At 45.6% G+C, this 25,279-nt stretch overlaps 1 protein-coding gene across 2 annotated transcripts in view; it reads left to right on the top strand.

Annotated features, from left to right (window-relative positions):
• Nucleotides 1–24,222, top strand: part of LOC134520460 (proto-oncogene DBL-like) — a 62,238-nt gene extending 38,016 nt beyond the window's left edge. For both annotated transcript variants that reach the window (XM_063345832.1, XM_063345833.1), the window contains 18 exons: nt 88–259; nt 3,778–3,866; nt 4,451–4,539; nt 4,771–4,837; nt 6,622–6,737; nt 6,851–6,920; nt 7,277–7,369; nt 7,707–7,799; nt 8,782–8,907; nt 9,729–9,950; nt 13,440–13,532; nt 14,510–14,588; nt 15,130–15,193; nt 15,667–15,773; nt 15,856–15,968; nt 16,327–16,439; nt 17,786–17,886; nt 22,243–24,222. In XM_063345832.1, coding sequence (XP_063201902.1) covers nt 88–259; nt 3,778–3,866; nt 4,451–4,539; nt 4,771–4,837; nt 6,622–6,737; nt 6,851–6,920; nt 7,277–7,369; nt 7,707–7,799; nt 8,782–8,907; nt 9,729–9,950; nt 13,440–13,532; nt 14,510–14,588; nt 15,130–15,193; nt 15,667–15,773; nt 15,856–15,968; nt 16,327–16,439; nt 17,786–17,886; nt 22,243–22,283 — 1,848 coding nt within the window. In that variant the 3' untranslated portion in view covers nt 22,284–24,222. The remainder of the gene's footprint in view (nt 1–87; nt 260–3,777; nt 3,867–4,450; nt 4,540–4,770; nt 4,838–6,621; nt 6,738–6,850; nt 6,921–7,276; nt 7,370–7,706; nt 7,800–8,781; nt 8,908–9,728; nt 9,951–13,439; nt 13,533–14,509; nt 14,589–15,129; nt 15,194–15,666; nt 15,774–15,855; nt 15,969–16,326; nt 16,440–17,785; nt 17,887–22,242) is intronic.
• The last annotated feature ends 1,057 nt before the right edge of the window (nt 24,223–25,279 follow it).

Here is a 25,279-nt window from a genome sequence, read left to right as displayed (position 1 = left end):
TTGTCAGCTTCATGCTCCTCTCTTTTGGGTCAAAGTGCAAAATAGTGGTTGTTTTTTGATCACGGGAGTCTCTTTCGCTCTCTACAGTGCCAGATACAGTCGGTGCAGGTCAAGCTTGAAAATGTTCGGAGCATGTTTGAGAATCGGCAGGCTTGCTTCAAGAAGCTGTTGGATAAACACGTGCGGCCAGTCCAATTGGTAGCCCCTCGGCCAGAAAATCCACCAAGATCAAAATCACCATTATTCTCTCCTAAACATGGTAAAATATTTTAAGTTTGTGGTATTTTCAGATGATAATTTTGCTTTGAGGCAGGAAGAGTAAGGCTAAGGATGGTTTTGAGAAACCAGCTAGACCTTGCTGGCTGATACAGAGTTGTTGGATAGCGCTGAATATATATGAGATGATTTATTATCTTTCCAGTTTTTGTGTTGAGCTTCCCATACCTGTGTGAAGAATGGGGCTGGTTGCTTGGTATTTATTTTCCCATCCTACTCAGTGAAAAAAGAGAGCTGTAAACGGTGTGTACTTCCAGTTCTGCTTTACTAGCATCCTACCGGGCTGAAAACTGGTGAATTAGTACTACAGGGGAAAAAGGGCAAGGCTTATAAATTTATTAGCGTACCTATTCTCTGTGACAGTCTCCATAGCTGTCTTCAGCTGGAACTGACATAAAGGGAGACTGATGTTTGCAAAGGAGCTCAGAGAAATGAGAAGCTCAAATCTCACGAAGAGAAATGAGAAGCTGGATGCTTAATTCCCTTTGATTCCTTGAGAGTGTCTTCCCTTAAATCCCCATTGTGGAATAATCAATGCCCATCGAGGTACAAATTCTGGTTGAACTGAGGTCACTGAATGTTCTGCCTTGATTTTGGTAATGGGATGTGCCACAATGTTAGCTTTAAATGATAACGTTAAACCTTTCATCCTTGGCAGCCCTGTATGTATCAGAATTAAAAAGTATTCTAAAGTAACATCTGTGTATTTTAAACCAGGGAGATGCTAAGTTATGTGAGAATATTAAATTCAGTGATCTGACTGCATAAAGTAATTAAATATTTGTGGTTTAACACAAAATTTTGACGATGAATTAATGAATATTGGTTATGGTGAATTGTAGCAGGTGTCATACAAAGAGTGAAAGTGGCTCCAATTAAGGGGGTGACATGTGAATAGCCAAATTAGCCGAGGATGGGAATGGAGCTGGATGCAGTGAGGGGAATAGGTGCAGGCCAGAGCAGTAATAAATCCAAAATTTCCTTTTCCTGGGCTGGTGGCCCCTTCACTAGACCACACTGGCCTCTCAGCCCCTTTCCTCAATCAGGAAAAAAGCTGAGCCTTTGGAGTATTGCCCATTTTACCTAATGTAGCTTTCCCAACTTTCTAGAAACAGGAAAGTATTCGGGAGGAATTATTGACCTAAAGAGTGGGTGTAAATGGGTGGCCACCTCCGGGGGATGTTCTGAGACCTTCATCAATCGGCTGCACTTATTTCATGCCTTTATGGGATGCACGTTTTTCTAGCAAAGGCGGTCGCTGCCTGCAAAGCCCAGGTATCCTCCATTAATCCCTATCCTGAAAGGGATGATCAAGCCTGTTGAAAGGGGCATAGCCGGCAAGCGGGGAAAGACAAAAGGTTCCTCTTTGGATAGATCATGCCAAGAGAGCTTTTTAATAAGGCCTCTGTTGGACACAGAACATCAAAATGCTGCTGTCCTGCTGGCGTGATGTGCAGTGTTGAAGACACATGCGAGGCTCCGCCGGGAGTGCTTTGGGATGGAGGGGTTTTATGGCGTGGATTGAAACCAAACCACCTCCAAGCACTTTCCTTTTGTCCTCTTTTTCTTTCTTCCTTTTGTTTCCCCCACCCCTTCTTTTTCCATCTGAGGACAGATGCTTCCTCATTCATCTTTGCCCTGGATTTGAAGCCTGTCTGATAAATGTGGTTCTAATTTTCAAACCAGTTCTTTTTTTTGGGGGGAAAAGAGTAAACCCACCCCCTCCTGAGCTGTGAAGCATAGGAAGGTGTGTGGAAGCGGTACGGCAGGCTGCGGCCAAGCCCAAGTGCTGGGGCAAAGTCATTTGCAACAAAACATGGAGCTGCAGCTGGTGACCCTCTCTCACCTATCTTCCTCTCCATGTTCCCTTCCTCCCAGTGGGAATCTCCCAGTAGGACCACTGGCAGGTCCCTGTTTTTTTGGATCTTCCTGTCCGCGATGGGTCACACCCCACACACCTCTGGTCTGCTCCCCAGCATCCACCTCTCTCCTGCCTCACGCGGCGTGTTTGCACGGGGAGGTTTAAGGCCCCGTGAGTGTGAGAACACGTCATGGTTTTGTCTTACCGTGGCCCCATCTGAAGGTGGGGCACTCGTTCTCCATGGGGGGTTGTGTTCCTCTGCATCCATTTTCCTCCCTACATCTGCTGTTTCGCCAAAGGTGGCTCCTCAGTGTCAGCGCTGCTGAAACCCTCGATCTAGACGCAGCTGCTGTTGCATTTGTATGTGTTGTGAGACCTTTTTGCACCCTACTGGAAAGATATTTCATTAGTCCAATCTTTTTTTAGATGTTTACTTTGCTGGCCTGCTTTTTTTTTTTTTTTTTCCCTGTTTGTAAAAAAGGTGAATAGTGCACATCAGAGCGTGTTTATTTTTGGTCCACCTCGGAGATTGGTGCAGCCACTGGGGCTGGCTGGAGCCAGCACGATGTCTTGCCACTGCCAAAATGGGTCATTGTTGATCCCCTGCTGGTCCCAGCTGCCTCCTCCGTCCTCTGCCACGTTGTGTCTATGCAACAGACCCCTCACAGAGCTGGAGAAATTCCTTATTGCCATTTATCTTGGGGGAAAAGACCCTTTTGGTGAAGTATTGTCATATTAACAATTCAGGAATAAGAAGTATTTGAAAGACACCATATAACTCATTGGGGAGATCGGTGTTGTTTGAAGGGGCCCTACAGGAAAGCTGGAGAGGGACTTTCTACAAGGGCATGTAGTGACAGGATGAGGGATAATGGCTTCAAACTGGAAGAGGGGAGATTTAGATTGGATATCAGGAAGAAATTCTTTGCTGTGAGGGTGGTGAGCCCCTAGCCCAGGTTGCCCAGAGAAGCTGTGGCTGCCCCATCCCTGGAGACGTTCAAGGCCAGGCTGGACGGGGCTTGGAGCAACCTGGTCTGGTGGGAGGTGTCCCTGCCCAGGGCAGGGGCATTGAAACGAGATGATCTTCAAGGTCCCGTCCAACTCTAACCATTCTGTGATTCTATGTTTTATTTTTAAGCTTCCAATTTACCTCTGTAACCCAAAGTATTACAAGTTGTAATTATTTACTGACAGTATCAATAAATTCTTTCAAGGTGGAGAAACAGTTTATACCAGCTGAGCATTTTGCCCTACGTTCATAAAAGGACTTTAAAACAGTATCCCAGTAGGTGGTGTTCCTTTTGGTAGTTTATTTGATTTTATTGTTTTCTATCATTTGCACAGGCTTCACAGACTCTGTTAGGTTTTGATGACAGTATTCACTTAATGGACATCTCGCTTTTTCTGATTTCTTTCTACTTTATGGCCTTTATGACCATCTGTGTGACTTGCATTATTTGGTACTCGGTATTGTTGTTTGAGATGTTACCCTTTATTGTGCCAGTTTGCTTGTAGAATTGGCTAATTATTCATTCTTAAAATGTATCCCATTTTTCTTTGTGACTTGTTAGTTTTTGTCTGAACCATCTCCTTCATGATGTACAGTACATAATTATATATTTTTTTATTTCCTGCCCAAGGCGTGGATTTTAATTCCAGTTTGAAGTTTTCATTTGATCTCTCTCTCCCTGGGAAGAAAACATCAAGGAAAACTCCAAGTTCTCGCAAGGTAAAAATTATTCTTGAAATCTGAATGAGTTTTATACACTGAAAAACTGAAACCCTTCTAAAAATTGGTTGTACTTTGACTTTGGATTTGAAGATGCTCTTTTTCTCTTTTTAAAAAATGAACCAAACAGCCCCTTCATGTCCGTATGGTTTAGTTGGATTAGTCCAGCACCTGAGATCTATCTTGCGTTGTTTTTCCAAGTCACAGATATCGATTTCCTGGGAGTTATTCCCTGAACTTGTTCTTTGCATAACAGTGATGTCTATTAGCAACACTCCACATCCACAGATATTTCCCCTGGGGAAACTGTTCTCCGGTTTCTGCACTAGTGAATTTTGTTACCAGTATTTTCAGGTTTTATGCGGCAGAGTAATTTCTGGGAATGTTTGGCTACCCGTTATACGCTGTGCCCTTTTAAAAGTTTTGTGTCGCAAAGGATTTCTTAAAAGAAGGCGTATTTCTTCCTTCCCCAAGGAGTTCCCGTGCCCGCATCAGGGCTGGGATGCCTCTGGGATGCCTGGGCTCATGCTGCCTCTGCAGTGACCCCCTGGAGCTCTTCCCACTGCATCCCATTTCTCTTCCAGATTGAAGTCATGCACGACTACCAGGAAAAACGGAATTCCTTGCAATCTTTTATTTCAGACAGTGATGACAACTTAGATATACTAAAAGGGTAAGCTTTCACCCTGTTTACCTCACTCAAAATGATGTTTATTTCTGGCCGGTCCTTGCCCCATCCATGTGTTCTGCCAACCTGACCATCTCTTGTGCTTTTGCCTGTTTTATCTTCCCTATGTTGGTTGTTCATGAGATCACGCTGGATTTTGGGCTTGTTGAACTGTAGGGTTTTTTACAGACATGAAAATAATATGCTGCTTTTTTTTTTTATTCTTCTTTATTTTAGCCATGTCATAAATGAGCTTATAGAAACTGAGAGAGTGTACGTGGAGGAACTCTTCACTGTCTTGACGGTGAGTGACTTTTTCAGGTTGGTCATTACCATTCCCCGGTGACTTGTACAAAAGGGCACCTGCCACTCTGTCAAACGAAGCAAAAATGCGGTGGGGCAGGTTTCTGCCAGACTGTCAGATCCCAAGCTGGTCGTAAACGTTCAAGTTTTCTCCCTAGCTTTTCTTTGTTGGAGGCATCTGCAGGAGCAGTTGGTGTCAGGATGAGCTTTTCATCTAGAATGAGGGAGAAGCCTTCTGTTTGTACACAAAAGCGCTGGTAATTAGTTTTATCGATGCCTGGAAAATGTACAAAAAGCTGTTATTTTTAACTGTTCCCTAATTTCTTTTACCTTTTGGAGACAAAAGAAAGCAGCTTGTGTTTTATCATTGGGAGGATTCTGCCTCTGTACTGTGAAGTTCATGAAGGTATAACCCGCATTTCTTTAGAAATCAGATTATAATTTCTCATGCTGCCATTTTAGACGCTTCTACTTTATTTCAAAATGACTCTTGCTGATGGCCAAAACAAGTTGGCTCTTAAATACCTCTTCCCCCCCCAGCATTTCTCTTGCCGAGGAGCAAGAGGTTATAAATCTGTTGGACTGCAGGTAGTTACACATAATTGCCCTGCACTGATTGTTTTTTTTCCTGTTAAACCACACTATGTGATGAAGCGGTTGGCAGGTACACAGATTTATTACTGTGAGTATCAAGTCTAGATAGAGAAAAGTGGCCAGATAGCCTTTTTCTGAAGACAGTATTTCCTTTAAAGAGGGAAGCCTGCTTGCAACCGTTAAAGATAAATGACTGCTTTTCCAGATATTTGTCTTCTCCTTAATCAACTACAAAATGCCTGCTTAGCGTAAGGAATACTGATCCCAACCGTAGTGAGCGTGAGAGATTAATTTGGAAAGCCAAAGAAGACATGCCATACATTCTGAGTACATTTTTGGAAACATTTTTACTACTCTTGTTTAAAAGGACCTCAGTTCTGTGCAACATTGGGTGACTAGCGTGGCCAGCTTGAGTGGTGGCCGATGGCCTTCTTGAGTCTTCTTGGCAGCGATGGTCCTGAGCTCTGGCTGTGCCTTCTCCCTGCTCTACAGTTAGGATGGTTACCACACCTAGTGTATGTTTTTGCGTTGGTGCAGTGATGTGATGTCTCTGAGGGGAGCTTTGCATTATTTCCTAGTTCCACCCAACAATTTGTAGTGCAGCGGTGTCCCTTCCAGCTCCTCCTTACTGGGTTTCAAGAGGCAAGTGGAATCACAGAGGACAGAAATCCTGAGGCATCAAGGAGAGTGAGACCCCGGTGCTCGGCTGGTCTTGTGCAAGAGCAAAAAGTCCATTGATTTTGGTATTTGATCTCAAGCCATCCCTGCTTTGTAAGAAGCCACCTCGTGCACCGGTTCTCATGAGGTTGTGTGTCCCTGCATACCCTGTACAAACACATTGTCACTCCTGTGTCCCACAGTCACAGAGCAGATGTGTTCAACCCAGACAAGTGCCCCTCCAGGACCTCTCCCACAGTCAGCCCATAGCGAGGAGAAGGTGGCTGCCATTTGCCTTTGGTCAATAGAGAGCATCTCCATGGGAGCCATCCCAAGCCATCCCCTGCCGGACCACATTCCCAGGGACTGAAAGGCAGGGGTTTAGGGACAAAAAAATAAGTCAATAAAATCTGCACTTTGAAACAAAGCAGATTGTATCAAAAGTCTGTTCACGTCCCTTTTTCATCTGCCTTCGAGGAGGTGCCAAGCCAAGGCCTTACCGACTGAGTGATGAGCCCCTTTTGCATCCCGCAGGGCTACAGGGCTGAGATGGATAACCCCGCCATGCTCATCCTCATGCCCCCCGTGCTGAGGAACAGGAAGGACGTCCTCTTCGGAAACATGCCCGAGATATATGACTTCCACAACAAGTACGATGCTGCCTCTATTCCTCTTTTCATCAGACTGGTTTCCTTTCACAATTAAATCCCCAAACCGTGCCTTGCTCACCGCCGCGTTTTGTCTCGTCTCCCGTCTCTTGCAGAATTTTCCTGCACAGTCTGGAAAGCTGCCTGGGAGCACCCGAGAGAGTGGGATGTTGTTTCCTAGACAGGGTAGGTGACTCATTTTCACATATATAGCAGACTTGAAGGCCAATGTTTCTCCTGATATGTCGCACTCCGCAGCATCTCAGTTATGTCAGTTGGGTGAGATGCTCCTGGTAGGCAATACCACCGGCAAGGCAGGGAGCGTGGGTGTGTGGCCAGCAGCAGATGGGGGAAAGCAGCGGTCGTGACTACACCGCTGTGATTCCCAGCAGCGGTTCTTTTACCCAAACTCTGTGACTTTTAGATATTAAGGTTGGAAGCAGAGATAAAAGCAAATTCACAGTTTGGGTGTTCAGCTTATTTGTCCGCACAGCAGGTTGGTGTCTGTGCGTGTGTGACTTGCCTTTCGGCTTCCCTTACAGCGACAGGATTTCCAGATGTATGAGAAATACTGCCAGAACAAGCCCCGGTCGGAGTCCCTGTGGAGGCAGTGCTCCGAAAGCACCTTCTTCCAGGTGAGCCATGTGTTCCTACCAAGGCAGGCATCGGCCTGGGACACTCACTTGTCCTAAACACTCTCTTCAGCACCCCGCTGATTTTGCAGCATATTCTGTGTGCCATTGCATGGAAGCCTCACAAAAATAACTGTTGGAGTTTCTTGTACACAACGAGTTTAAGGCAGATCTGTTCATTGTGTTACTTCATGTGGTTTTATAAAATTTCTTTAGTTATAGACACCATATGACAATTTTAGATGAAATCTTTGAAGACAGCAAACCATACTAGTCGTGCTGTTGGAATAACTACTTATAGTTGGTGCAGAACTTGCTTAATTGGAATTCTTGGTTCCAGGAATGCCAAAGAAAATTGGAGCACAAACTCGGGCTGGATTCCTATTTGCTCAAACCAGTGCAGCGCCTGACAAAGTACCAGTTACTTCTGAAGGTATTTCATATTCTACTTTGAAAGGGCATCAGGAGATAGATCTGCTTTCAGGTTTCTTTTATTTTTCAATTAAAGGTTACTTGTAAACCAGCACCAAGCCTTAGATTGCATACTGCTTAGCTTGGCCCTCCCGTAGTGACTTTCAGTGAAGATGAAAACCCGCATACCTGGAAAAGGAACAAGATCTCTTAACAAACTGTTTTTACGGGGAGAAAGACTGCATCTGTTCAGAGATGCAAAAGGGCAGAAGCAGCTCTAAGAAAACTGAACCAGAGATGATAGTAAGCGTGTGATGAATGAACTATAATATATTGATGCATCTCCTTTTTCCCTCAGGGTTGTTATGATGCCTGTAATCTTTAATGCATTTATTCTTGTGTCCCTGCTCTAAGGCAGGGCAGTGCTGTTATTCCCAGTTTACAGAAAACTGGGGTGGTGGCTTCTGAACCCCACCTTGCAGCTTCTTGAATGAGGGATGAGTATACGAGGAGCTCTAAGTGGGCAGAGGAGATCGCAAATGAAAGTTACATTATTTCAGTGGTATAATACCCAACTCTGTCTTCTGCTTATTGACCTGAAGGCTCTGGATTTTATAAATCTGCTCCTTGTGTCTGCCAGTCTGAAGACAATCATATGCCTTCAAATAAGGTTGCAGCAGATATGACATATTGGCAGCTGATGGAAAACCCCAGCCTTATTTCCCATTTCTTACCAAGCAGGAAAACACAATACAAAGAACTCGGATGAGCCAGATGCCGCTCTGTAACCTGACACTGTCCTTAAGGAAACCCAGAAAAAAATGGGCCATGCTTCAGTCGCTCATTGCACACCTCATACTGACTGTGGTTTAGACCCAGTCTTTTTTCTGGTGACCTATGAAAAAAGAAACTTAGGCAGTGTAGGTTGCTCTTGGACATTAGAGACTTCGGGTGAGGTGGAAAACTGTTTTGTTCAACACGTGCTCTTCCATTTCTATTTTCAGGAGTTGCTAAAGTACAGCACGAGCTGTGACGGAGTTCAGGAACTTCAAGAAGCTCTAGTTGCAATGTTGGATTTGCTAAAGTCCGTCAATGACTCCATGCATCAGATTTCAATAACAGGATATGATGTGAGTAGATTTGGGTAATGGGAGACCAAGGCCGGATGATGCATTGGGAATGGATAGTGTCCCAGAATGTATGACCTAAAAACTGTACTAGAGCAGCTACAAAGTGAGTGGGATCAGGAAGCTCTTAACAAGTGACAGCCTTCCATATGATTTCAGGATTTTGGAAAATCTTTGTATCCAAAGGACATACCCAAAGTTGCATAGTGCTCACGCTTGCCACCTTGTGGTTCTCGAGAGTATTTTTTCCGGCATGCACCTTAGTTGTCTCATGGCCCACCTTATTAATTCACCTGGGGTGTCTTCATGGCATTTCTCATTCAACATTCAACTGAATCCTCTCTGATTTTGATCCTTGCCCATTGAAGCGGTTGTCTTTCCTAGGGCTTCAGAGAAGGGTGAGGGGATGGCTTTCTGAGCTGCTGGTCCCAGTCCTGGCCTCCTTGAGAAGTCCATGCTCCGAGACCTCAGTTCAGGCTCAAATCTCCTCTGCCCTCTCCCACTGAAGTAGACAGAGCCCTTGACCTGGACTTCCACAGGAGCTGGAGAGCTTTCCTGTCTTCTCAGTTCTTCCAGTTACGGACTTGTATCCCTTCACATAGGCCAGCCGCAGCCCTGCATCCGAGACCTCTGCTTCCCTCCTGGCACCATGCCGTCTCTCCCAAAAAATCATCTGATCCTTCCAGGAAGACCTGTTCTTAGTGACCTGCCTTGGAACAGGGCTGGCCCCATTGCCCGTCGTTGTTTGGACAGTCCCCTTGCATTTTAATTGACGTCTTTTTCTTTCTTTCTTTCTTTTTTTTTATTTGTCATACTCTCACTAGGGTGACCTGAGCGAACTGGGGAAAGTGTTGATGCAAGGATCTTTCAGTGTTTGGACGGGACACCGAAAAGGTCCGACAAAAATGAAGGATCTTGCCAGGTTCAAGCCAATGCAGAGGCATCTCTTCCTGTATGAGAAAGCCTTGGTCTTCTGCAAGAAGCGAGAGGACCATGGAGATGGATATGACAAAACCTCATCTTACAGTTTTAAGCATTTTTTGAAAGTAAGGAATTTTTAGTTGGGGCCATTGCCTTTTATGTTGTAAATCAGTAATTCTGCAGATCCAGAGAGTGTATTTCCTCTGTCACGGTGGCTTGTTTCCTGCTGTTATGGGTTGTAATGCCCCGTATGGAAGTGCCATGCCCCTGAAAGGCCGTTGGTTGTAATAAACTGTGAGGAACCCTATAGCTGAAGCAGCAACTGGGAGAGCCTGTGGACTCAGTGTCACATATGTGGTGGCATCTGCTGGGGAGATGGTGTTGTGGGCAAGTCCCAGGGATGAGAATGTGCCTTCCCCCCTCCCCTAGTCCCCTTTCCAGCAGCGAGGGCGAGGGCATGAAACTGGGGAGGCTCTTCACGCCTTCCCCAGCCCAACTGGGAGAGCAAGGGGTCTCCTCATGTCCATGGTCCCCAGGGAGGTCCCTTGGGCTGGGCTCCGTCTGGTGCCCAGCCTGGAGGAGCCTGGCTGCTCCCGAGCCCTGTTTCCCAGCCAGGGGGATGTGGAGAGAACTCTTCCTCCTCTCTCATTGCCTTTCTCCTTTGGCAGGCTCTAACTGCAGCTGAAAGGACAATTATCAGATGAAGAGAGTAGCCTGTGGCAAAATATGAGGGACATAAACAACTGTCTCAAGCCTATAAATGCTAACTATGGTCAACAAAAATCCCAAACTGCTCTAAAAGAGACCTCCTGGCGTTCTGTGGGTGATGAGTGCTTCTAACACCAGCGTTTTGTCTCAGTACTCTGCCTTGTTTTTCTTAATAAGTAAAAACCCCATATGGGTATATCTTAGAATAGGAAAAAACCTGGGCAGTTGGAGTAGATGCTGCAGGTCCTTGATCTCAGCGGGGTCTGGGGACAGAGGTGCCACGAGTCGTCGGAAAGCCATGTAATAGTAGATAAGTCTGTTCAGCTCCAGCGCACGTTACAAATTGTGTATTAAAAGCAAATCCCAGGCCATATGTGAAATGTTTTTCCCAAACAGCATCATTTTCTTTCTGGAGAGCTTGTTTTCCCTGTAGCGCTTGTTTTGCCATACGTGCTTTTGAAAGAACTGAAGAGGTGGTGTGGGGAAAGCCTGCTCGGAGGAGAAAATCCTGTGCTCAGGAATTCAGGCAATGTGGCCAGGATTTTTCTTTGCCTCCAGAGGGCTCATTTTCCAGTTGTTTGCGTTGCCACGAGAGGTTGGGGTAAGAGAATCCGTGGATGCTGCAGGATTACATCTGCACGCATCCCTTCTCAGAATTGCTGTCCTGAGGGCAAAATCATGTTTCTGGAGCTTGACATTTGTTTGATTCATGATGGCACCAGGACATTATTTTTCTTCGCAAGGGTGTTTTCTGGGGATTCGGAATTAAAGCAAGCCGTTGGGTCGAAGCTGTGTAACTGGACGTCTGTAAAACAAACATTTACGTACAGAGTATGTAAAATATCCAGTGGTCAATACCTCTTCAGCTGAGATTCAGCGATGTAGAGGATGCAGGTTCATAACTCGCTGCAACGCCAAGGAGGTGAGTCTGCCTCGTACCGCCCTGGAAGGCGATGCAGAGGAACGCCATCCCAGAGCTTCCCACCAGCCCACCTTGTCTGCATTGCAGTCAACGGCTGAGGGACAGTAAATCCTGGCCAGGGGGGGACACACCATCTCAAAATCCGCTAATGTGAACGGACAGACCTTAAATATGTCTATTGCTGGCACTTCTCTTCACATCCTCATAGTAGATCATGTAAAATTTTTAATATCTCGATGCCTGGGCAGTTTTGTAGGAGCCTCCGTATAATTTGCCGCGTTAAACAAGATGCACAGAACTGGAAATTGCGGTAACTGGATGGGGTGCCCTTTCAACATCTTCCATAAATTTATTTTTTTTAACTTTGAAGTTTTTTAAGTGTTCGTAACATCAGGATGGAGCCTGATCCAGCTTTCGAGGGCATCACGGCGCTATACTGCGCAGGAGAGAATTTTCCAAAACATTCAGGATGATGCTGCAGACTTTAACCCATGTGTTTTTTGAATACCAGTGGATGTGTGTAGAACTGCCAGTGGTCACTGGCTTTGATCACCTTCTTGCAAGCCCAGTCCTGCTCAGCGCAGGTCTCTCGACTTTTGTCAAACGTGGCTGTACCGGAGCGGTTGAGAGAGGGATGCCAGGCAAAGAGAGACTGGGAAATACTGACCGCTCTTCAGCGCGGCGCCTTTCCGCATCTGGAGGCAAACGCTTTCTCCAAAGGTCAGAAGAGCTCTGCTGCTTATGCCAGTGAAGAAATGACAAAAGCTAATTAGCAACTTGTTTTCTATTTCCTGAGGCTGTTGGTGGTCACTGAAAATGGGCGCCGACGTTTGAAAACATAACTAGGAACAGAAAGTTTGCCCAGGTGACCCAGTCTGTAAATCCTCCTCATTAGTTTCTCAGACCAAGACATCTGAGGATGCACGTATTAAAGAGGGACAGCAGTGTTAAACAGATGCTCTTTCCAGGGCTTTGTTTGTATTTATGCTGATTTATCTAATGTGGTCCGTGTGAATAGTTTATGGTAGATGATACCATTATTATTAGATCTGTTTCAAAACGTGTAAGTGGGATACTTTAGCTATTTTGGACCATGCATTAATCAGCAATAAATTCCTAGCAAACTGTTCTTCAAATGAGAAGATGTTCTGTGCGATATCGGGTATTAAAGCACTTTTCAGCTCTCCGACGTGTTCGGCAGGTGGGACAGAAGTCTCCTGTTGATGAAGACTTTCTTGGACTCCAACCATAGTTGGAGCTTCTCATTCAGTTGGGTCATGGTGTGCAGATCGTGAATGATTTGTGCCTTTGGCATTTCCATCCACCTTATCAAAAGTGGGCTGTGATAAGGGGTACAGCAGCATCCGGCCACATCTAGCTTGAAATCTGCGTCCTTCCTAAAAGCCAGGTTTGTGGCAGCTCAGGCTGTACATCAAAAAATTAACCCTTCTGTTGGGAACCTTGGGATGATGTCTCAACTACAGGGATAGGCAGGGACCAAAAGACGTTGAACTGAAATTCCTAAAGGAGCTGAGGGCTTCACAAAGGGGTTTTAAAGATCACTGAAAGAATGAAACACGGCATCCAGCGAGTAAATAAAGAATCATATGGCAGAAATAACGTATGTAGAAAAATAAAGTGCCGTGCATTTATAATGCTTCGTGTGCCTCATCTGGGAAACTTCATGCTGGAAGAGGTATGAGATGACTTTTCAGTTAGTTCCACTGATTCCCGAATGAAAAGTCCCCATCGATTGGTTTCGGAAAGCTGTTGCAAATACAAAAAAAAAAAAAAAAAAAGCTGGCGGAAAGTCGGGGGGATAAGTTAGATAATGACTTTCACTTGCAACTGAAATTAAATTTGACGAAATATGTTAAATTGGGTGAGAACAGGTTTGTTTAACATGCTGCGAAATGTCTGGAATCGTAGGGAAGAGGGAGAGATTTGTGGTATGGTTAACTTTTTGGTTCTTTTGGATTTGCAGATGAATGCGGTTGGAATAACTGAGAATGTGAAAGGAGATCATCGGAAATTTGAAATCTGGTATAGTGGGCGAGAAGAGGTCTATGTCGTGCAGGTTTGTCGCTTCAAAAGCCCGGGTATTTGTACATCCTCATAACAGCGTTAGGGAAATGCCTCCCCTTGATCTTTACGGGATTATCAGATATTTAACTTGCATTTTCAATTCCTCTTTTCCCAAGACAGCATTCCCATAGTTGTCCCAGCGGCTGGTCCTTGGTGGCCAGTCCAGGACTGTAAAAGTCATCTTAAAGTGGAGACAGAATTGCCCCTTGGAACCAGAGCCTTTTATTCCAGATGAACCCTCCAATAGACCTGGAACTGGACAAAAAAAGACTTTACTGTGCTTAATAGCTTGTATGAATTGGGCTGGGAAATGGGCATCATGCTTTAATGGACACAGGCCACGTGTGCTCCTCTACAATTAGATGTCAGAACTGCTCCCGGAGCAAAGGCTCAGCCTCTGTGCTGCTATTTCCAGCAGTCTTTCGACTCATCTACAAAATAGTAGCCTGATTGACCTGATTCCTTCCTGATTATTTTTTTCCCCCCTCTTCTAGCATTTTGAATAGAAATTTGTGGAGGTGAAATGTTTGCCTATTGGGGTGTTCACAGGAAAACCCGTTGTGAAAATATTGTTTGGTTTTTTTTAATAGGTCCTCTGCCCAGCTTTTTTTCCTCTTTTCTCTTTGTGAACTTAAATTCACAAAGCAGATGTATGTAGTCAAGTGCACATATATACAAAATGCAGATTTGGCCCTTTAGCTATTTTGTTAAAGGGATAAGAAGCAAACACATGTGCGCTTTTGCCCACACTCCTCGCATTGTAGTGATGGCTCCACAATTTCCACTGTGTTTTGCCTGGATGTAGTGGGGATCATCAATTTTAAAAGCTGAAGAATGTTTAAAATTTAGTGGTGGCTTTGGATAAAAGGGGATTTCAGGTTAATTACAGCATGGAAAAGTAAGGTTTTATTCATACATTATAATGGGTGATTCTTAATTCAAAATTCAGACACTCTTCTCTTCTTCCAGGCCCAAACAGTAGATCTGAAGATGGCATGGCTAAATGAAATAAGGAAAATCTTGTTCAAGCAGCAGGAGCTTATAAAAGGTACATTGGACCAGTTTCTCTGTGGCATTGACTCTGCAGCAGCACCTTTCCTATTTTCTCATTGCTAATCTTCAGATCCACCCATTCTCACCAGAACGTTGATTTTTCAGAAGCAGCCTGGTAGTAAAATACTGGAGTGAGGCCTTACATTGCCGGGACATAATGTAACTTAGAGCAGTAAAGGCCACGTGCTTATGTGAAAATGAATTACTGAAGTATATATATATATTTTTTTTTTTTTTGGTCATTATTTGGGGTTTACCTCACATTTGTTATCATGGGCTTAATTCAACAGAATACATAGCAGATGCCTAGTCTTAAGCATATTAGAGTCCACAGTGGCATGCTGGCTATTGGATTTGTGCTAGCGTACCGTCTTCATCGTAACTAACTCTGTGCTTTGCAAGAGTCCCTAGGTCTGGTTTTCTCTAACCAGAAATCGTTAGGGTTGTACAAGACGTCTGACTCTTTAAGTAATGCTTCAAGTGTGACGGTTGCTAATAAAAAATGGGATTTATGCTGGTGTTTGGCGTCCCCGCAGTGGAGAAGCAGCAGCCCGGCTCGTGCACGGACCAGCTCCTGCTCTCCTCCCAGCTGAGCGATGGGTGAGTGCTGGGATCCAGACCGGGGGCTCCCCCAGTACCTCCCATCGCTGGGCACCTTCGGGCCGTGCTGTATCGTGCCTCTGTGTATTTCCCCCAGCCCAGTTTCTGTCCGGGACCCCCGGGTGGGTGGCAGGAGGGACGTGCTGCCGTCCATCCTTCGGTGGCAGAGGTTTGGGGACGGGGTCTGTAAGAGCAGCCTCCAGCGCTTCCTGGCAGCACAGCCTGAGCTGCAGCTCCTCTGCAGATGGAGACAAAGATGAAAGACAGTGCTCAGATTAAGGGGAAGAAATACTGTAGAAACTTTATTTCCCCTCCGAAAAAAATTGGAACTGGGCACTGAAGTCCTTTACTTCTATAGAAACATACATCCAAAAGTACCATTATTATTTCTGACCCTGTTTTACAAGACCTTATGGAGTTTGCATTTGTTCATAAAGTAAAACTAAGATTAACTTTTTTTTTTTATCACTCAGAAAGCAGCAGAGAGCCTCCATAAGCTCAGAAGAGAACGACTCGGAGCGCACCAGCCCGGTGATGCTGGACAGTGGGCTCCCGTCCCCCCAGAACAAGCCCCCCAGAAGTAGGGACCCTTCCCCTTCCCCCGGGGCGGGCTCTGCGGGTGCTGGGGTACCCCCACCCTGAGCTGCACGCTCTCTTTGCAGGCTGGCCGGGAATGTCACAGTCCCTGGAGATCTGCGAGGGGCTGGAGGAGTGGTCGGGTAACCAGTACCTCTCCAACTGCTCGGACACGGAAGAGGAGGACGGGAACCAGCTGGTTAGTACGGAGATGCAATGGTCCCAGAGCTGGGGGTGCTGCTGATTTTGGTCATCTCACTTTGTTTTGAGGTTTTTAAAAGACAGGTAGACATAGTGCTTAGAGATATAGTTTAGTCATGGGTTGTGGCAGAGTTAGGTTGATGGTTGGACTAGATGATCTGAAAGGTTCCTTCCAACCAATTCTGTGATTCTACAATGGATGTATCTTGTCCGTGTCTCTCAGATTTTCCATATCTCAACTTCGGGGACGCAGTTTCCTGAAATAATTTTAATTAATGTAGCTGATAGGGCTTTGTCACCTTCCCTGCGTGACAGGAAATGTAGCTAAACAAGGTCATTTTTTCTTGCTACCACAGTCTCCAGGAAAATATAAAGCCCTTGCGGACTGCAAGAGGAGAGGATCAGAAGACCTGCTGGTGAAAAACGGGGATGAAATTCAGCTTTTGCATGAAGATGGTGAGGGACAGTGGTAGGTATTTTAGGATTACTTTGCTTTATCTCTCAGAGTCTGCAAGGCAGTCCCCGTGCAACCTCGCTTGCAGCTTCTGATTAAGTTTTAGACTGTTCCAGAAAGCCAGAGAATTCATTCTCTTGCCAAGACTGGAGGCCATATGCACTGGCTTGGCCTGGGGAAACATGTCAGGACTTCCCTTGCTGTGGGCGAGCTGTTTTACCAGCATCCTCGCCATCCCTCTTGCCATGCTCTTCCTGCTTCAGATGATGCTTCAGGTGAAAGCTCTTTGCCTGCCCCAGCTCAGCTGCTGGCTTTGCCCCTCTGGGCTTATTAATAGCAATATTAAGTAATTGTGAGACATTTTCCTCCCTCAAACGAGTGTTAACTGGTTAATGGCTGTGCACCAGCTTTGTGTGTATTTGAAGCTGTGGCTCAGAAGATAACGCTTCACGGCTGGTTCTCTCCCATTGCCTGGGAATTCACTGTACCCAGCCTCCTGCCTGTTGAGTCTCGTCCTCTCAGAGGGCAGTGTGCCCTCTTCGGATTTTTTTTTATTTTTTTTTTTGGCAACAATTTGGCAGAGATTTCTGGCTGTCTTTCCTTTCGATGTTGATTTCTGACTAGCTTCTCATCAGCCCGCCTAGGGTCCCAGCAGGCTAAAGCCTTGGTGGGGCTGTGGGGAGCGCGATGCTGGCAGGAACCTGGATCAGATTTGTGCAGGCACCGGCCCCGAAATGCAGAGAAATAAGTGCCCCGTGGGGGATTGCTGGCCGACATCTTCAGCCCTGGCATTTCAAGGGAAATTGTCTGTTGTTAGCAAAAGCAAGATGGAAAGCATCGCAGTTTTGCTGAGTGCTCCCCACCTCTCGCAGCCACTTCGGCCAAGATTTCGCACACTGAGCTTTTTTTTTTTTGTTAGTGCAGATTTCCCTGCATGAGTGAGACGGAGAAAGGTCATTTCTGAGCATGAGTATTTCCAGCTGCCTACATCCTGCATTGAATTTGCTTATAGTACCCTGCCTAAATCCATCCTACCAGTCTAGCTTAGGAACAGGATTGAGGAACGTAATTGCCCTTCCCATCCATGGTCAGTGGAGGGAAACTGGCCCCTCTGGAGATCAATACAAGTCTCGGGCATGATGACTCTCCATTGATGAGAGCTGTGCTCCCAAGGTAGGCTTTTTAATTAGATTCCTCAATATAGGTGGGAAGAATACTTTAAATGAATGCCCAGCTCCTGTTAAAACGCTTCCCCAGTTTGAACAAACTGTTGGTTCCAGCAGCAGTTGTGCAGAACGTGCCCGTGTCAAACTGCTCCCGTGTCGGTTTGTTTCTTTTACTAATACTGTTGTTGTTCCAAGGTTGGTGAAAAACCTAAACAGAAGAAAAGAAGGCTGGATTCCCGTCCACAGTCTGCAGATAGTAGTGGGCGACTGCAGGTTTCGGAATGCCAAAGTCGCAGGTATCATATAGCACGCCTGGCAGAAATATTTCATAACTCCAGTCGGGTCTTTTAAGCCATTTGTGTTACACTTGATGTACTAAATCTGGCTGCATATGCCTCTGCAGGAAAAAAACCAACAAAACAACAGAAAGCAGCTACTCCAAAAAGCCTGCAAAAGTAGTAAATTAAGCCTTTTTGTTTGTTTGTTAACACCTTAAGATGTTTCTGTGACTTCAGGCGCTAGTAAATTAAAACTAGGCATTTAAAAACGTAGATTTCTTTGCAAGAGCAGTGGGTGGAAGGTGGGGCAGAAGAGACGGAGTCTGATCAGGGATTGCCAGGACTCCTTTGCCTCCGCGCTGCTGTAGCTCAAACCCCGTCTGAGCAGGAGGTCCCTAAGCAAAAATCTCCTCCTGCCGCAAAAGGCGTCGCGGCCCGACCCCCGGCACTCTAAAGGCAATACTCCATTCCTGCATCTCTCTTGCCCTCTTTGCTGCCCGCTTGTTAATCCAGCGTTAGGATAAAGTTTATAAACAAGTCACTGGGTTTCAGCAGAAGGTGTCTAGTCTTGAAAATAGTATTTCTCATTTTCTAGCTGTAAGTGTACATAGAACTAGATGGGGGAGCATTAACACAAGAAGGTGCCTTAAGAGCAGCCTGTCGCCCTTGCTTTGTACGCAGCATCCCCCCTCTGTGGCCTGCCTCATCGCTGCACCATCCGCTGGAAATGGGAGACCAGGGTTTGCGATGGGAGCTGCTCAGGGAAGCCACGTAGATGTAGTCCATTTCAAAAAAAAAAAAAAAAAAAAAAAAAAAAGAATACACCAGTTATGAAACAAATTTTGCAAATAGATTTTTTTTTTAAAAATACTTCCTTTTTGTCAAAATCTTTTGTTTTGATGAATATGAAGGAAGCCTTCTGAAAGGCTTAAAATTCCAGTCAGCTCTTGATGGTTTTGCAGTATTTTTCTGTGCAGTCCTTCCTGCACAGGAAGGTATTTTTCCATCCCCTGCCTTGCAGGGCAGTCAGATTTCACAGGTTGGAGGTTCCCTGCCTTTCCGCAGGGGCAGCTGGGGGTGCGCTGGCGCAGAGCTGAGGTTCCCCTGGCCCTGCTCCCACCCTGGAGCACCGCGTTGGTTTTTTTGGGGAAATCTGGTTATCACATCTCCCTGGGTCCTGGACCATAGGGGAGCTTTCTCCCTCCATAAACGCATCCTGAAAATAGGATGCCGGCAAACTTTGAACGGCGGTTTGCTTTGTCGGTGGTCATATCCCCCAAAGCCCGGAGACTCGCAGCTCCAGGCTGGTTTGCGGAGTTGCCGGGTGCAGACTCAAAGAGGATTTCACAAAGCAAGGCCACAAAAAGCTCCTCCTGAAAGCCTCACACCGCTGCCCCAGTGCTTTGCAGTCGTGTTGTCCGGGTCTAGTCGTAGCACCGGGGCTCTGTTTTCCCTGTTAACATTAAGCCTGTTCTCTCTGGCTGTTGCTGATCACATCCTATATGCAGGCTCTAGGCACGATTCTAATTTTACATGCGCTCCAGGCCATATTGTGGGGTGATGTAGGATGTCGTCTTGCTGTTTCCTAGAGCTATTCCTAGAGCTTTTCGGGGCCGTCTCCTTATAGCCAGAATGTACTTGCACTCTGAAAACTGATTTTTCAAACAGTACCTCTGCATTTAGCAATTCCCTTTCCTCTGCGGACGGGTCATTTTATACTGCAGGTGTCTTTGTAGCACTGAGTGCTCAGGTTGGGCTCTCTCCTGCTTCTGCAGAAGGTGGAGCTCTTGCTCCAGTTCAGGAGAGGGAGAATTAGGCAGCCAAGCAAAGTAGAGGCAGGAGGGAGCACTGAAACCCTCACATATTATTATCTGCTTGTGCCGAAATGCTGTTTTTCGGGTAAGCAGGGTAAGCTTGATGAACGGGTCGGTCCCCAAGAGCTTGGAGCGTGTTGGAGTCGCTTCAGAGCCGGGGCAGAGGCAGCGCTGGCCCTTTGCAGGGGTTAGTGCTGCCGTTATTGCTTGGCTACAGGTCCCCACGATAAATAAAAATATATCTCTAATCACAGCATTTCATAAGCAGAATTCGTACAAATCCTGGGTCTGGGTTTCGTTTTTTTTTTTGTTTTCAGTGCAAAGCCTTTAGCTGAATAGATGAAAAATTTCCCTTACCTGAATGTTTTTTCTCAGATTTATACTGTGAGAACCTCCCGATACAGGATGGCTGATACCTGCACCCTTCCGAGCTGTTCCTCTCCCCTCCTGCTAATTATTCCAGCATTGAGCTAGTACTAATCATAATGAAGTTACATATGAAGTTACAGGGAACTTTTTGCTGCCCAGTTGAAGTTATCAGATGTGTATTTGCTCGGTGCCCCGCTCCCCTACCATTGCCAGCCTGGCAAATCCACCATCCTCTGCCTGGTTCCTAAGGGAGAACCCATGTTCAAAGCCAGACACGCAACACCCAGACGAACCCACAGATGATTTTTCTTGCTTTCTTCACGTGGCTGCATGGGTAATTTTCCTTATAGTTGAATGGCTACTATTGGCAATGCCATGTAAATGTTGATAAAGCAAGTATTTTGGTCCAAATCCTCCTTTGCAAAGGTGGTGAGGGGAAAACCTTATTAAACTTTTTATAAATCTTGGCCTGGGTATAAGGCAGGAGGCTGTTTGGGAGGAAGAAGGCTGGCTTGGGGGACAGTTTGAAAACCGGTTTTCCCTCTGGTGTGCCTCTAGCTGTAATTTCTGAGATTAGCCCTTGCTGCTTTCTTCCGAATAGATTTATTCTGTCTCCTGTGCAAATACATGGGGGATTTTCTTAGGTGGGTGCTGTAGAAATAGTTTTGCATCACAGGTGGATAACACGCAGAAGTCAAAATTGGAAAAGGTTTGGAGTGAACTCCACTCAGAAAAAGCAGTATCCCAAATATAGCTCCTGCTGAGACCCACCCGTGTGTCGGTAGTTTCAGCTGCCGTGAAAGCGGTCGGGCGTTGCCTGGTCAATTATGGGCATTAACGAGGACCGGTGCCTTGGGGAAGGTGAGGGCAGCAGCGTCCCAATCTTTTCTCTCAGCAGCACTGTGAACAGATGCAAGCGAAAGGAAGCAGGTTGTTCACTCCCAGATTTTCATGAAATGGGGCTAAAGCTTTTTTTTTTTTTTTTTTTCTCGCCTGACCTTTAAATCTGGGGAGAGAGAAGGGCACATTTCCCATTTCCACTCGCTGCGTGGAGGTTGCATGAGTGATTTCTTTTAGAGGGAGCATGAAATAGATGGGCCTGAATAAAAAACAGGATTCAAACAACCAAATGGAAGCAGTGATTAATGCCTTTACATGTTACATATATAAAAGAAATATTGCTACAACTTTCAAGTTCTTTTAAACAGCAAAAAAAGAGTTGCAGACAGAAGGTGACTTGAGCCCAAAGGCGAGGAACGCGCGGAGCAGGGTGGAAGGATGCTCTGTGCCGGGGCAGGAGCACGCACCTGCGTGGTTTAAGGAGGACCCAGGTCCTGTTCCACATGCCAGACCCTCCCAGTTCATTTTAACACCCCACTTGCCAAATGATCTCCTGCAAGCCTTACGGGCGTCCCCTGTGTGTGCTCTTCGTGCAATATATAAAGCCGAGCAAAGGTTTCTCCTGCTGGTTGTGCCCAAAGGAGCGAGCTCAGGTGTCCCCTGCTCCTGCTGGCCAGAGCAGTGGGGACTGTCCTCTCTTGAGGACAACCCTTGAGGGCAGCCCTTTACGTGGCTCCCTGGGACCCCTGGCTGGAATTTGCCCGATCGGAGGGTGGTACATGACTGAGCTCTTGCAGGCTGGCCTAAGCATGTGAGCTGAAACGCCCAGGTTTTGCCACAGTTCCCTTTAAAATGCCACTTGTAGATTTTTGCAGATGCAGCACAGCTCTTTGCACTATTACTTATGCACTTTAAGGATTGCAGCCACTGCAGGCTTTCGTATTTATGCAGGGTCCATTAAAGGTGATGTTAATTATTATTTTTTTTGGCCTTTGAAATGTAAAGCAGGGTCTCCTTGTACAACCTGCGGTGCCAGCCAGCTTCACAGAACAGCTAGTTTCTAACGCTGTAGAAAACCTTTTTTGAGCCCGATGAAATAAGGAGCGTAGAGAAGATATCAGCTGGCTGTGTGGTGATAATCAAGCGATAGACGATGGAAAGGAGTCAAACCCTGTGGTCCTGCCTTAGACGAGGCTCTCACTGAGACTCGTGGGAGCTCAGCTTTTAGGGAGAACTGCAGGAGTGCACTTATTTATTTTTATGTTATAGAATTGTTACATGATTACAGGGAACAATGTATTTCTGGGAATAAGATGCTTTAATATTAACGTCATTCTTCATTACTTTATAGATGCTGCCCTGTGTAACACGAGAAAGTTTAGTTCCCCTTGAATTAAGGGTGAACTAGTAGCATCCTGTTTTCGATGCTCTTTGGAAGCTTTCAACTAAGTGTTACAGAGAAATAGCACAGTAGTTGGAGTTGTCCTGTACTATTCATCACATTCACAGACCTCCACAGCTTCATCTGCACTCAACGGGACTGGGGTCCTGAGCAGCTTCTCATAGTCATAAAGGAAGCCATTCTCTGCTTTTTTTTTTTTTTTTCCCTCCTATGGAAAGTGCAGTATTTTGTTAATTTTACCTGCTGTTTTTCCATGACATCCATCACGTTTCATCAGAGAAGTACACTACAGTTTCCTGACACTTTGTTTAGATGCTTGAAGTTTCCTCTCCAGGTTGAAGGCTTTACCTACTTATTAGCTGACAACTGTTGAAGTTGATTGCAAATAAGAGTTGAGTTTTGGGAAACCAAAAAAAAAAAAACAACCCCCAAACAAAACACCAACAAACCAAACCACAAAGAAGCTGTATGTCCTGCTTAATTGATTTTTATGGATGGATTTTTCTTAAATACCTACTTCAGCTATGTGAATGTAATGTTCTGTACGAGCATCCTCTGGCTGACTCACGTGTGGAGATGCAATAACGCTAACGATCCTCTTTTTGCACTTAGGGTCTGATTCCAGCCCATTGCAGTCAGTCCCATTGATTTCAGTGAGGTTTGGATCAGGTCAAACTGACAACTCAGGGTTGTCGCCAATCACTTAGGGTCCCAAAGCGCCCCAAGGCTGAAACCTGTATCTAGCAAGTGTTGAAGTTTACATTAAATGTATGTACTTTTGGAACACGTGCCATAAATCCAAGTTAAATGTCCATGTTTGCACTAAGGATGTTCTTGTGATAAGACTGTACTTTTCAGCATCTTTGACAATAATGTATCTATTGAATTTTTGAGACAGAAAGCAAGAATATTGAACACTTATAATTTAATTTTGTGTTTCTTTGTCTAGTTTTGCTTTCGTAGAACATTGGTACAGGTGGTTTGACTTTTAAGCAGACGCGTGCAAAGAGCATCTAACTGTGTTGAGAGCAGGGTTAATAGTGTGCATGCGGTAGTCAATTTGCTCTGTCCCGTCAAAATGAAGCGGTTTATACCATGGACTAAAGGGGGACCTTCATGATCTGACTTTGATTTGTGAACTTAGACACAGTCCCAATTTGTTAAGTTAAAACATACTGTTTTGGGTTTTTTAATTATTATTTGTGACCATTTTTGTACAGAGGAATTGTTGAACTACGTGGTGGCTGTGGTTGCCTGGGGGGTTCCCCGCCACCCTGGTGGGCAGTTCTCCAGTATCTCCAATACCGGGTGGCCAGTATTGCAGATAACCCCCCCCCCCCGTACACCCTCAAAACCGTGACCAGCTGAGTCTGAACAGAGCAGTGTCGCAAGACCTGAAAAGATCCCACTGTTCTTCAGCCACTGGCAACCACAGCAGAGAGGTTTTAAGTCACAGAAAGTTATTTCCATCTACTTCAAAGTTGGACACGGTGCACTTGCTAGGTGGCAAAGTAGGAGTCTCTTAAGTTCCTGTCGGGGCTGTTTATAGCGGTAACAATTCTTGTGGTAACAATACACATTTTGAGGTACAACTGTAAATATCTGTCTCAAACACAGCACACATTGCATATTTAATGGTTTTAATCTTTTTTCTGTCTTCCATGGTTTTAAATCTAAGCTTTTCTTAATTTATGAGGTTGATAAGTTCTGCAAATCTGAATGTACAGTCTGAGATTTTTAACATTTGAAACTTTGCACACGACGTGGTATGTTACCTTAAGTATGCTGTTGAACTAGGCTCTTCATGTATATGGATAAATTCCAGTAGAGAATTTTCTCTGACTGCAAGTTTAAATGAACTATATTGTATATGTACCTGTAAAAAAAATAATGTGTTAAATCTATATTTAAAGATTAAAAACTTGTTAAATAAATTCATATGGAATATGCAATTCTGTCCAAAGATACCTCTGCTATAATGCTAGCGTTAAAAAAAATAACAGTTCTCACAGTGTTGGTTTTATTTCACTTCTTTGGAAAAAATCTAACCTTCTTACACGCATTTTGATTTTGAAGTGAGCAGTGGCAGATGATCCGATTAGCTTCTCGCTGGATGGAGCAGCAGTAAAATTGGGAGAGGCACCTTAATGCTCATACTTATGTCTGCAATAGCGGCTATTGAAAACCCGGCCCTGGCTCGGGGTGTCTCCATCACCAGCCTCTCCTGCATCCCAGCGCAGCAGGGGCCTCCGGGCTGGGGACCACGGGGGCCGTGTGGGCATCGACAGCCCTTTGGCAGGTGGTGTCGGGGGGAGAGGTGGCTGGGGGGGCACAGCTCACTGGGTGGGAGGGAGGAGACCCCCCCTCAGTGGGGCTCTGCCTCTGGGGACGTGCCGTGGTCCTGTGCGTGGTGCCTGCGGTGCGGCAGAGCCTCTGCCCATCACGGGGGGCAGTTCCCCGAGGCCACGCTGGTCCCCTCTGCACACCTGGAGTTTGCCACGGAAGGAGATGCATGACAAGCCAGCACGGATCAGAGAAAAAAAAAAAAGCTCCCTTCCCCTGGGATTATTCCTTCCCTTGAAGTTGGGAACGGAATTAAACCCGCTGGAGACAGCCCCACACAACAGATCTGCCCAGCACAGCCTTTCCCCAGGTGATCAAGTGCAATGGAAAGATAATAAAAAGAAATAAACTAATTTGAGTCATTGGAATGATCCATTTGACTGTTTTTTTCAATAAGAAATTTAACTCTGACTTTTTTAAGAGCTTGTGTCAGACAGAAATTCATTCTCACCCTCCTGTAAATCGGGTTATATTGCGCTGTACAGAAGTGCATTGGGCTGGTGTCTAACGTGTTAGGAACTGAGCCCATCCGCATGATTAAGAAGATGTATGTATGTATAGTTTCTGTATGGTTTGTTTGTTGTTTCAGTGCTTTCAAACCGGTGACTGATTTGCTGCCACCTCCCCTTCCCTGTGCCTGGGT

Source organism: Chroicocephalus ridibundus, chromosome 9 (genome assembly GCF_963924245.1).
Source record: "Chroicocephalus ridibundus chromosome 9, bChrRid1.1, whole genome shotgun sequence".
In the NCBI taxonomy this organism is placed as follows: Eukaryota; Metazoa; Chordata; class Aves; order Charadriiformes; family Laridae; genus Chroicocephalus; species Chroicocephalus ridibundus.
Note: the sequence above shows the minus strand (reverse complement) of the source record. Positions and strands in the feature narration are given on the sequence as shown.